The following is a 13,701-nucleotide window of genomic DNA, read 5'->3' as shown; positions in this document are numbered from 1 at the left end:
GAGGAGAGCCACAACGGAGAGGGTTAGGCGCTTCCCGCTTTCAACACCAATCAACAAACCTCCGAAGAGGGGGGTGTGGGGGCGCTCTCTATTTTCACACAAAGAACCAGGGGCCGCACAGGGGGTTGGGGTGCCGCACTCTTTTCACACACAGGGTCAGAGGGGGCGATCAGGGTTGGGGAGCTCCCCCCTATCAGGCACAGAGCAGGGCTGATCAGGGGGTTGGGGCGCTTTCCCCTGTCACGAACAGAACAGGGCAGATAGGGAGGTTGTGGCCCTGCCCCCTGTCACACACAGAGCCGCAGGGCGATCAGGGGGTTTGGGCTCTGCCCCCTGTCATGCTGATCCCGGTGCCGGGAGGTCTCACGGCTCTGCTGATCCCAGTGCTGGGAGGCATATTACCCTTTTACTATATAGGATAGAGGCCTGGTGCACAGGTGGGGGCTGGCTGGTTTGCCCTGAAGGGTGTCCTGGTCAGGGTGGGGGTCCCGCTTGGGTGCCTGGCCAGCCTGAGTGAGGGGCTGATGACTGTTTGCAGCTGGTCACATCCCCTTCAGGGTGTGGGTCCCCACTGGGTTGCCTGGCCAGTCTGGGTGAGGGGCTGAGGGCTGTTTTCAGGCTGGCGGGTGACTGAAGCATCCAACTGCTCCTTTTTTTCTTTTTCTTTTTTATTCTGGGCCAGCTTTAGCTCTGAGGCTTGGCTCCAGCTCTGAGGCCTCGGCTGCTGAAAGCAGGTATCTGGTTTGTTTGGGTTCTATAATCGAAACACTGTTTCAACTCCAGCTCTGAGATCCCAGCTGGCTGAAAGCAGGTTTCTGGGGTTTTGTTTAGCTTCTATATTTGTGACAATCTTTCAAACTGCAAGCTCAGAGACCCGCAGAGGCAGGCGGGGAACGTTGGCTTCCTCCGTCACTGAAGCAAGCAAGCCTCATGTTCGCTTCAAGCTGCCTGGCTGCTGGCCACCATCTTGGCTGGCAGTTAATTTGCATATCGCCCTGATTAGCCAATGGGAAGGGTAGTGGAGGTATGGCTAATTACCATGTTTCTCTTTTATTAGATAGGATATATTTAGCTCTAAAAATGTGAAAGCAATTCTATGTAAGCAAACAAGATTATCAAACTACATTTCTAAAAATTTTACTATATGTAGAGAAAATAGTTTATTGAGTTAAGTTAAAAGTAGTCTAATAGTGTAGAAATATCATTTATGTTTGTATTTGTTCCTTTAGAACTACCAGAAGAAAATCAAAAATCAAAATATGATAGATCTTTTCTTTTTCTTAAGGATACAGATGAGGTAGGTTTAATTTGTATGCTTATAATTACTTAATAGCAATTCAAATTAACCCAAATAATTTTGTATATATTTCTACCAGTCCCATATTCAAATGGGTTTTAGGATTCGAAAGCATAAGATTTTATGTCTGATATTATGGAAAACTTTATATTTGGAGATAATAGAGGAAATAATATATTATTTGTTGGACAATCAGTACAATAGAAGTTATTTATTAAATATGATAAGGACTAGCAGTTCCCATAAAGTTGGTTAAGACAGGGCATCATAATTTATACATGCATAACTTAAATATTTAATTTTAAATATGAAAATATATATGTATTTGTTAATCTTTTGATGTGTGCCAAGACCATTTTTGAGCATGCGATGGTTATTTAGATCATATAATTAAAATAATAACTACTATAACAGGTTTTCTTCTCAAGTCAATTTTCTTAATTTTTCTTTATGTTAAAGTTTCTCTGTTTGACTTTCATATCTGTAGTCTATTTCTCTCACAACTCTCCTTCACTATTCAAACTTGTCTTTTATACCAATAAATAGTAAATGTCCCCTGTTCTAAACATGCTGTTTTCTTGACCTTCTTATGAATACTCTGGGCTTCTTCTGAAACATCCTCATCTTCAAATCCTAGTATTAAGTTTTTCCTCATTGAGGAAATATTTTTGTCTGTTTTAGCCCTCACTGATATTCCTCTTTTCTTTTCTTTTTTTTAAAATATATTTTATTGGTTTTTTTTACAGAGAGGAAGGGAGAGGGATAGAGAGTTAGAAACATCGATGAGAGAGAAACATTGATCAGCTGCCTCCTGCACACCCCCTACTGGGGATATGCCCGCAACCAAGGTACATGCCCTTGACTGGAATCGAACCTGGGACCCTTCAGTCCGCAGGCCGACGCTCTATCCACTGAGCCAAACCAGTTAGGGCATTCCTCTTTTCTAAACTCCTCCTCATTTATTGATTAGTTTGGTTCTTAGTGATATTACTCTCCTACATTATTTACTAATGTTTCATGTATGCTAATCACATCTATCCAAAAAGAATGTGGAGCTCACGCTGGCCAGTGTGGCTCAGTCTGCTGGGCCATACATGAAAAGGTGGCAGGTTCAATTCCAGTTGGGGCACATATCCAGGTTTTGGGTTCAATTCCTGGTCAGGGTGCATTCTGGAGGCAACTGATCAATGTTTCTCTCTCTCTTTCTCCCTCCCTCTCTATCAAAATCTATTTTAAATTTTAAAAAAAAGGAATGTGAGGTCCTGGTGGCCTAGATTTTTATCATATGCTTATTTTTATCATATATTATCCAGAACTACATATATTCTGTGCCTAGTGTGAAAAACAATTGTGGGTGCTAAACACATATTTGGTTTGTTGATGAAGATTCATAAATTATACAGTTTATATTTACATATGCACATGTATGTTTTGTATATCTAGCTATGTGTATTTAAGTAAAAACATATGGAGCCAATCTGAGACCGTAATTTAGGAAAATCCGGATAATTTGTTCCAGTTTCTCCCCCTTTACTCAGGGCTATTTTGCTGTATTGACTCTATGTATGAGAAAGTAAAGCCTCTGTTTAAATTGAGAAGACTATTTGTTTCTCAGTATTTGAACTTTAGACTTTCCCTAGACTTGGCTAAATAAGTTTTATATGGATTTAAAGGCTAGGTTTTAAAGACAGAGAAAGTAAAAATTAGTAAAAGTGTGAGCATGGGTAAGTTTTTAAATTTCTGTACATTGGTTTCCTTACCTATAAATGGCAATAACACCCATCTCATGGGGTTTTTTTTTTTTTGAGAATTAAATAAACATATTTTAAAGTATTTAAAGAACTAGACAACTATTAGTTATCATAATTAGATATTCCAAAGGTGAATAAGCAAGTATAAATTATCAATATACACATGGAAAGAAACTATTTCTAAAACAGTTTTCCTTTTTTGTTTTTTGAATTTTAGGTAGACTATGGTAAGCCCTTACAGTATCTATTTTCACCGCATAAACAAGAATATAAAAGAACATTGGGTTCTACAATCTCTTCTCCTATGCCCAGCATTCAATCTAATGCTTATAAGAAGAAAAAAGTTGCTACTTTATTTGAAGGTATACACATTGTGTGTTTATGTTGAAATAACTGAAAATTAACTGCACCTAACTTTTAGGCATAACCACCCTTGTCAGTGTGGCTCAGTTGGTCTCACTATCTCCCATCCCTTTCTATAAAATAATCAATGACTGTGTCCTTGGGTGAGGATTTTCTTTTTAATTTAAAAAATTAAGAAAATCTGCCTAACCACTGTGGCTCAGTGGTTGAGCATTGACCTATGAACCAGGAGGTCATGGTTGATTCCTGGTCAGGGTTGTGAACTCAATCCCCAGTAGGGGGCATGCAGGAGGCAACCAACCAATGATTCTCTCCCATCATTGATGTCTCTATCCCTCTCCCCCTTTCCCTTCCTCTCTCTGAAATCAATTATATATATTAGAGGCCCGGTGCACGAAATTTGTGCACTTGGGGGTGGGGGTTGTCCCTCAGCCTGGCCTGCACCCTCTCACAGTCTGGGAGCCCCACAAATGATCGCCCCAAAGAGGTAGGCCCTGCCGCCAGCCGGGTAGCCTGGGCCTCCCTCTTTGTGGCAAGCGTGGAGCCCCCTGATTGATGGACCGCTCCACTGGCCAAGGCCTGGGCCTCCCTCTGCAGGGCAATCATCGAGCAATGGCCAGGTCCCCGACCAATCACATCGTACCCGCCTTGGCTGGCCTAGCGCCAGTGAGTGTCATAGCGTGGTCATCTATGGTTGTTCTGCTATTCAGCCATTTGGTCAGTTTGCATATTACCCTTTTATTATTATAGACTAGAGGCCCAGTGCACAAAAATTGTCCACTCAGGGGCGTCCCTCAGCCCGGCCTGTGCCCTCTCACAGTCTAGGACCCCTCAGGGGATGTCCACCTGCTGGCTTAGGCCCGCTCCCTGGGGGATTGGGCCTAAGCTGGCAGTCAGACATCCCTCTGGCAGCCCGGGAGCCCTCGGGGGATGTCCACTTGCCAGCACGGAGCAGGCCTAAGCTGCAGTTGGACATCCTTAACACTGCTGAGGAGGCAGGAGAGGCTCCCACCACCACCACTGTACTGACAGCTGTCAGCCTGGCTTGTGGCTGAGCAGAGCTCCCCCTGTGGGAGCGCACTGACTACCAGGGGGCAGCTCCTGCATTGAGCATCTACCCCCTGGTGGTCAGTGTGTGTCATAGTGACCAGTCATTCCCAGTCATTCTGCTGTTAGGGTCAATTTGCATATTACCCTTTTATTATATAGGAGTGCCTGGCCAGCCTGGGTGAGGGGCTGATGGGTGTTTGCAGGCTGGCCACAGCCCCTTCACTTGAGGGGGGCCCACTGGGGTGCCTTGCCATCCTTGGTGAGGGGCTGAGGGCCGTTTGCAGGCTGGCTAAGTCCCCCAGCAGGGATCCTCACCCCATGAGGGTGTGGCCATCCTAGGTGAGGGGCCGATGGCTGTTTGCAGGCTGGCCACGGCCCCCAGCCACCCAAGCTCCCAGTGGAGGCCAGCTGGAAGCAGGTATCTGGGATTTATTTAGCTTCTATAATTGAAACTTTGTTGCCATGAGTAGAGGCCACAGCCAGCTCAAGGCAGGCAGGAAGCTTGGCTTCCTCCATCGCCCGGGCAACCAAGCCTCCTGCTTGCTCCAGCTCTGTGGCTGCTGGCTGCCATCTTGGTTGGGTTAATTTGAATATAGTTGCTCTGATTGGCTGGTGGGCATGGCTTGGGGCATGGCGAAGGTACGGTCAATTAGCATCTTTGTCTTTTATTAGATTATATAAATCCTATATAATAAAAGAAACATGCAAATTAACCATCCCTCCACTATACTCAAACCATGCCCACAAGCCACGCCCACCAGCCAATCAGGAGTGAGTATGCAAATTAACCCAACTAAGATGGCAGTGGCCACGGACCTGGAGTGAGAAAGAGGCTTGGGTTGCCCCCGGCAATGGGAGGAAGCCAAGCTTCCCACCTGCCCTGGCCGGCCCTGGGCTACGCTCAAGGCTACAAAGTTTCAATTATAGAAGATAAATAAATCCCAGAGAAAAGAAAGAAAAAAGGCAGAAGCTGGGAGCTTGGGTCACCAGGGGACGTGGCCAGCCTGAAAACGGCCCTCAGCCCCTCACCCAGGCTGGCCAGACACCGTAGTAGGAACCCCCACCCTCAAGGAGGTGTGGCCAGCCTGAAAATGACCATCATCTCCTCACTCAGGCTAGCCAGGCACCCTAGTAGGAACCCCCACCCTGAAGGGGGTGTGGCCAGCCTGAAAACAGCCCTCAGCCCCTCACCCAGGCTGGCCACACCCCCATGGGGGTGAGGGTCCCCACTGGGGGGCTTTGCCAGCCTGTAAACACCCATCAGCCCCTCACCCAGGCTGGCCAGGGACTCCCACCCTGATCCAGGACACCCTTCAGGGCAAACCAGCTGGCCCCCAGCTGTGCACCAGGCCTCTATCCTATAGAATAAAAGGGTAATATGCAAATTGACCTCAACAGTAGAACGACTAGGAATGATTGGTCACTATGACACACATTGACCACAAGGGGGCAGATGCTCAATGCAGGAGCTGCCCCCTGGTGGTCAGTGTGCTCCCATAAGGGGAGCTCTGCTCAGCCACAAGCCAGGCTGACGGCTACCAGTACAGCGGTGGTGGTGGGAGCCTCTCCCGCCTCCTCAGCAGCGCTAAGGATGTCCGACTGCAGCTTAGGCCTGCTCCGTGCTGGCAAGTGGACATCCCCCGAGGGCTCCAGGCTGCCAGAGGGATGTCTGACTGCCAGCTTAGGCCCAATCCCCCAGGGAGCGGGCCTAAGCCAGCAGGTGGACATCCCCTGAGGGGTCCTAGACTGTGAGAGGGCACAGGCAGGGCTGAGGGACCCTTCCAAGTGCACAAATTTTTTTTTGCTGGGCCTCTAGTGTGTGTGTGTGTGTGTGTGTGTGTGTGTGTATATATGTGTATATATATATAATTTTTTTTTAATCCTCACCTGAGGATATTTTTTCCATTGATTTCGAGAGAAACATCAACACATCAACGTGAGAAAGACACATTGATTGGCGTGCCCCTAATGGGGCTGGGGAACCTGCAACCAAGATAAATGTCCTTGACTGGGAATCGAACCTAAGACCCTTTGGTCTATGGGCCAGTGCTCTAACCTTCTAACCTCTGAACTAAACCAGCCAGGGCAATAAAAACATATTTAAAAATAAGTGAATAAAATAAAAGGGGACATCTGTAATATTTTCAACAGTAAAGATAAATTTTTTTAAAAAGAAGTTTTTACTGAGTAACTACTACAGATAAGGCACTATACCTGGTGTTTTTCTGTATGTCATTTTATATTGTAAAATATTTTTATAAGATATTTTCTGAATTCCATAATATGTATTGTGCCTTTTATGGCAATTTTTTATAATTTCAGGTCAAACTGAAAAAAAACCTGGGGAATCATTTGATATGGTTGCTCACTTAGAAGATTATGTAAATGAAAGGTAATTTATTTTAAATTTTTAACTATTTCATTCTGTTCAAAGATGTTTCTAATAGGAAAAGGTTCTGCTTTTATTTTCTAGTAGACCAGAATGAATTTATTCTGGCTTATGACTATTTAGGCTCATACTACAATCCAATGGCTGATCCTTGACTGCTCAGCTAGTCAGCATTATATGCGGACCTTGAACACATGTTCTATCTGCTGCAAGTTTACAGTCAAATGGAGAGAAAGACATGGTAAAATGAGTTTAGAGATTACAATAGTTGAGATTCCTCAAACTCTGTGTAATGAAAAAAAATCATATTAATCCAGCGTGCTTTAAAATTTGTTTGGAGCAATAATATTTAGTCTCTTTAGGTTTACCTCCGTCCTCCTCTTTCTTTCTAAGATTGTATCTGAGTAGATGAGTGAGGGGCTCACTGGACTTTGTGACTGAGGAGAGGTCCTTGACCAAGGGTCTTTGTCAATGTCCTTGTACTGCTGGTCTCATTCCTAGATGTGCTGTGACTGCTGCTATCTCTGGTTCATGTACTGGTACATATGGTCTATTCTCTCTGAATTTAGATAGGGTCCACTCTTACTGCTCATCAGTATGGTAGGACTTTCTGAGTCTCTTCCATCTCCTTCATCTGCTCTGCGATTGTCCAGCACGTATGCCAAGCCTTTGCTATGGGTTACCTCATCCTTGCAATGGCAAGCTCCTTGGCAAGTCTAAACTCAGTGTCCATGTCACTTGTGAACCAAGGGAGAGCTAACATGAAAATTATATCCTCTCTGCCTAACCCCGCTATTCCATCCTGTTAAAAAGCTGGGGCCACCTTATGTTGGCAGGAAGCTGCCCTGCAAAGCACTTTCTCCCAGAATCTCAACAAAGCATGTGGAAATACCTCTCCACCTTTGGTGTTCTCAACCTACATAACATTCCTTCCCCCACTGAAAAACCAAAGAGGCACACAGATTACTGTCTTGCTTCCACCACCACTTTTGCTGTCCCCTCCTCCCCCTCTTCTCCTCCCCCAAACCAGGCAGGAAGCCATCTCTTGTCTGATCTATGGCAAAGGATTTGGGGGAGATGTGGGCAGTGACTTTGAGAAATTGGGGCAGACAAAAACTGGCAAGCTGAAATCAGCCCTACAGACATTTATACTGAACTTGTGTTCATTTTCAGAAGAAAATCTCCTCCACAGATGAATGATTTTTGTACAAAAGAAAATAAACCTGTCAGAATTGATCCATTAAGTGAGTCTCATGCAGTAGGAAAGAAAAGCTTGCTCCCTTTATGCTTTGAGGATGAATTGAAAAATCCAGATGCCAAGATAATCAACATCAGTCCGGCAAAGACAGGAACTGATCACAAGGTAACAGTTTACTGCTGTTCAGTAAACGTGTGTATTCCACGACTTGTGGGAATATCATGTTCTAGTGACCAGAATCTTTGGTAAATTCTTCTTTTGGTTTCACACACTTAAAGTCCTAATGCTCTTTTTGAAACCGTCACCCCCAAACTGGGGGTTCCTTTGCACCAGCTGAACATTCCGCATGTTTTTAAATGAAGAAGGCTTTATCAAATTTTCTTGATTGTAAGGAAATATGAAATAAAAATGGTATTTAAAAAAATGGATCATGCATCACTTTTCTATCAAACTACTTCAGCTATTTCAACCAGAAAGTCCACTTATTAAAGGCTATTTGGTAGCTCACAGAGTCTCAGGAAGGCTGAAAGCTGTCCAATCAGAAGCCACCAAGTTATAGCCTCAGACTGCTCCACTGGGGCCCATGCTATTGTCACAGATGACAGTTAACAACTCTGATCCTGGGCAGGGAACACTATTTCTAAGACCCTTGCCACTGCTGCCCTTCAAAGCTATATATACCCATCACCATCCTCACTAAAATAGTTTTAACTATTTTTTCAGAGTCCTTGCTTTTTCTTAATTAAAGAATTGTCTTTGATATATCTTACTGGAAGAGCCCAGGTCACATGCCTATGCCCTAACCTCAAGAGAGGCTGATACAGCCTGCTTCTCCTTAAAGGTACATAGATTTGAAAGGTGAAAAATTCCTAAGGTATTGGACAGAACAAAAATATGACACATCTCCACTACTGTGGTTAAGTGGATAACATTGGCATCACCAATGGATTGCAAAACTCAATCTTCTGTCATTTTGGGGGAAATCATAGGCATTAACATGTCTTTAAACTAAGTATACTAATATATAATTAGATAGATCTTAGCGTCTTATTTTATTAACTAGAGGCCTGGTGCATGAGATTTGTGAACTTGGAGGGGCCCCTCAGCCCAGCCTGCGCCCTCTTGCAGTCCAGGAGCCCTTGGGGGATGTCCGACTGATGGCTTAGGCCTGCTCCCCAGCAGTTGAACATCCTTAGTACTGCCTTGGAGGTGGGAGAGGCTCCCGCCACTGCCACTGCACTTGCCAGCTGTAAGCCTGGCTTCTGGCTGAGTGGCGCTCCTGCTGTGGGAGAGCACTGACCACCAGGGGGCAGCTCCTGCATTGAACGTCTTCCCCCTGGTGGTCGATGTACATCATAGCGACCAGTCGTTCTGCCCTTCAGTCCATTTGCATATTAGCCTTTTATTATATAGGATTATACTAGAGGGCCGGTACACAGATTCGTGTACTAGTGGGGCCTCCAGGGATCAGGCCGAAACTGGCTCTCTGACATCCCCCGAGGGGTCCCAGGTTGTGAGAGGGTGCAGGCTAGGCCGAGGGACCCCACCGGTGCATGATCGGAGCCGGGGAGGGACTGTGGGAGCACTCCAGAGTGTGTCTGGCCTGCTTCACCCAGGCCTGATCAGCTGGACCCCAGCAGCAAGCTAACCTACCAGTTGGAGCATATATTCCCTAGTGGTCAGTGCGCATCATAGTAACTAGTCAAATGGTTGAACGTCAGACACTTAGCATATTAGGCTTTTATTATATAGGATATCTAAAGAAAAAGTAGCAGTCATTGTAAACTAAACACTGATAATATTTATACTTAAAAGTTTTTTTGGAGTTAATTTTTTTGCTCTAGAAATGTGTGGAAGAGATTCATGAGAAGCTCATACATACACATTTTGCTATTACTGTAATAAAAATAGTCTATTTTAAAGTCAATCTACCACTTTGGCTACTTTATACTGCAGATATATATTGGGCACTTTTTATGTGTTAAGTATTGGGGCACAATAAAAAATAGAACCGTTGTAAAGATAATTTTAGATTTTCTGAATTATTTACTAGAATATCCAGACTTTGCAATTTGTGTTTGTAATCAGTTATATCTCTTATGACCTTTGACTCAATCCATTTTTTTATATGCTTCTTAATTCTGGACATGGAAACCTAAGAAATGTCAAAATGATGTTTTATTCTATCAATAGCCCACCTTATTTATAAAAGGGTTTTAGAAGGCCCAAAGTTCAGATTTTTAACCCTAACATCCTGATAAAATATTAAGAAGAGAAAGAAGTATGTCACATACAAGTACTTGTTTTTGGGTGTGCGCGTTTGAATATCACTATCATTCATATTTAAAACTTCTATGTATCTTTTTTGAATATTTTATTTTGTTTAAAAATATATGTAGCCATCTTGCCTCAATAGACTGATGACTAAGTACTCTTTTCTTTGATTCACAGGAACAAAATTACACAAATCCCATAATTTTTCATGAGACTAGATGTGTACAAATGTTTCTTTTGACAAAAAATAGGCTTCTGCTCCATCCTATGGAAAATAGAAACACTGGCCCACGCAAAAGAGTACATTTTGCTTTAGAAAGAAATGAAATTTTCGAACCTGGAATTAATAATCAAGTTATTACTTCTACCAAACCTAAAAAAATCATGCCTTCAGCATGGAGGAAGCGTATGCAGGCAATATCTTTTGCAGTGTATCACAGAGTTGTAGAAGATAAACTAAAGAAGAAAACTACTATGCAAACACCCAAAAACATATCTGAGAAATCCTATAATTTCTCAGAGCCTCTTTCCAGCCTAACAAAAAAATGTGTAGATTTCCTTGGTAAAACTGTCATTCAAGAAACAAGTGCTAAAATTGGCAAATTGGAAAGACTGTTGTTCACAGTAACACCAACGAGCAAATTCAGTGCTTCACCTGTCAAATGTTGCTCAAAGCCTTTAAAACACATACTCCAGGTCCACAAAATACCGACTGTAACTCCACTGGATAATTTGTTAACCTTTTCAAGTGAAAATTAAATGCCTCGTAAAATATTGTTTACCGTAATACTTGGGTAACAAGAAGCAAAGAACAAAGTTTCAAGATCATAGAAGAAATTCTTGTTGAAATAGTAATGTTCTAATGGATGGCATAAGAAAGCAGAGCATAAAAATTGGAGTTATAAATCAATAGACCTCTGTTTAAAAAAATCAATGTTTTTACAAGAAAAAAAGAACAAAATTAGGAAATAAGTATCAACAAGGGGAATTAGTTCATGAATTTCTATCACCCCAATTTGGTCCTCAATCACCAGCATTCCTACAGTAAAATTTGATTTGGACCAAGAATGTCAGACTGATTCTGGAAATTCACTATTAGAAGCCAAATAACATCGATAACTTTGCTCTATAATTGAATAAAAAATAAAATAAATGTACCATTAACTTGATGTATTTGGAATTAATCATATCAGCATTGTAGATAATCATTGAAAAATATTTTACATTAGCAATTTGTGCAATTATAAAGGCTTTGTAAATTTTTCTGCTGGCTCAGAAAATAAAACACAAATTCTTTTTAATTACTAACAATAAAAATAAAAAGAAATAGAAAATATACCTAATAATACACAGTAATGATGGTTGTTTTTTGTTTGTTTTCTGATATTCAGTATCAGATAAACAACTGTGCACCTTGGGTTCGGGCAGATGTGAATGAACTTGGGAAAACAAAGTAAACTATCTGAGCCTCACTTTACTGTATCCCCTCCTTAAGATGGGATAGCCATGTCTTATTACAGTGTTATTTTCAGGATTAAAAAATAATGTGAAGTACTTTGGGTATGGTAAACGTTCATTAAAGACTCCTTTCCTATTCCTACCCTTTCCCCTGCTCTTCATGTAAGTATAACATCTTAAAAGAACTTCCTCCAAGTCTCTTAATTCAATCTTTTCTAAAATCTAATTGCAGTTTTTAGACTATTGTCTAAAGTAGACTCAAATGAAAGCTGAGGATTTTTGTATTAGTTATTTTTGGCTGTATCTGTTTGAGTTGGTGAGCTTTACCCTTTAGGAAGGCACTCAGTCAACTTAAAAACTCCATTTTGCTGAGGATTCTCCATTAAAACAGCTGGACAGTTGGGAGCAGTGGATTCTGGGAAGAGGGTGACCTAAACTCAACACCTTTCTTTTCTTCTCTCAACTTAAGCCTGCCATCTCCTAAACCAAACAGCTGCTGGAATCTTTAAGCAGTGGGTTGCAAGGTTAGACATGGTTTCCATTCTGATGCTGAAATCTGAGTATGGTTTTTGGAGACCAGTCTCTGAGTCACAAGGCAATGATGGGGGTTGTGTTATATCCTGGGACTAGCTGTCCAGCTGAGCTCTGTAGAAATAAAAATTCTATCTTATAAAAAGGGAATATGCTAATTGACCATCATAACATCACAAAGATGGTGGCCCCCACAGCCAATAAGGAGGGAATATGCTAATTGACTGCCCTGCCCTCAAAGATGGCAGTGCCCACAGCCACAAGATGGCCAGTAGGGGAGGGCAATTGGGGGGACCAGGACTGCAGGGGAGGGCAGTTGGGGGCAACCAGGCCAGCAGGGGAGGGCAGTTGTGGGTGATTGGGTTGGCAGGGAGTGGTTAGAAGCAATTAGACAGGCAGGCAGGTGAGTGGTTGGGAGCCAGCAGTCCCGAATTGTGAGAGGGATGTCCAACTGCCAGGCAGGTGAGTGGTTGGGAGCCAGCAGTCCCGAATTGTGAGAGGGATGTCCAACTGCCAGTTTAGGCCCGATTCCTACACACTGGGCCTCTAGTGTAGTATAAAATGACAGCCCTGGATGGTGTGGCTCAGTTGGTTGAGCATTATTCCATGCACCAAGAGGTTCCCGGTTTGATTCCCATCAGGGCACATACTCAGGCTGCAGGTTCCATCCATAGTTGAAGATGTGCAGGAGGCAGCCAATCCATGTTTCTCTCTCTCCCTGCCCCTTCCTCTGGTAAGTGAATATGCTAATAAATGCAAAAAAATGGTTAATATCTTTAGGGAAGTGGTTCTCAACCTTCTGGCCATTTAAATACAGCTCTTCATGTTGTGACCCAACCATAAAATTATTTTCGTTGCTACTTCATAACTGTAATGTTGCTACTGTTATGAATCATAATGTAAATATCTGATATGCAGGATGGTCTTAGGCGACCCTGTGAAAGGGTCATTTGACCACCAAAGGGGTCATGACCCACAGGTTGAGAACTGCTGCTATAGGGAAAAAATTTAAAACTTCAGGAGTATCTTTTCTACCAGAATAAAAATCAATTTATTTGCATCGCTATGAACAAGGGTCATTGCATTACAATTGGTTTTCTACAAGTTAACCCATTCTAAATAGAAAGTCAATCAATCATTAATGCATCAAGGACCCATTCAACAATCCCCAGCATTCCACTGAAGGGACATACAGTAGCTATCTATCTTTGTTCTACCATTAGATAATTTTTTAATTATGTATTGGTTTCAGGTGTACAGCTTAGTGGTTAGATAATCATATACTTTACATAGTGTTCCCCTTGATATTTCCAGTACCCCAACTAGCACCACATAGATATAACTGTATTATTTACTATATTTCCTATGCTTTACTTACTTCCCTGTGACT

At 42.7% G+C, this 13,701-nt stretch overlaps 1 protein-coding gene across 1 annotated transcript in view; it reads left to right on the top strand.

The window, feature by feature from the left end:
• The window catches only part of CUNH1orf141 (chromosome unknown C1orf141 homolog), a 30,004-nt gene extending 18,225 nt beyond the window's left edge, over positions 1-11,779 (top strand). The window contains exons 4-8 of the mRNA XM_006089828.2: positions 1,230-1,297; positions 3,266-3,410; positions 6,784-6,853; positions 8,024-8,213; positions 11,714-11,779. Of these exons, the coding sequence (XP_006089890.1) occupies positions 1,230-1,297; positions 3,266-3,410; positions 6,784-6,853; positions 8,024-8,213; positions 11,714-11,779 (539 nt within the window). The remainder of the gene's footprint in view (positions 1-1,229; positions 1,298-3,265; positions 3,411-6,783; positions 6,854-8,023; positions 8,214-11,713) is intronic.
• The last annotated feature ends 1,922 nt before the right edge of the window (positions 11,780-13,701 follow it).

Source organism: Myotis lucifugus, unplaced genomic scaffold (assembly GCF_000147115.1).
Source record: "Myotis lucifugus unplaced genomic scaffold, Myoluc2.0 scaffold_63, whole genome shotgun sequence".
Taxonomy (NCBI): domain Eukaryota; kingdom Metazoa; phylum Chordata; class Mammalia; order Chiroptera; family Vespertilionidae; genus Myotis; species Myotis lucifugus.
This window is presented reverse-complemented; position numbering and strand designations above follow the sequence as displayed.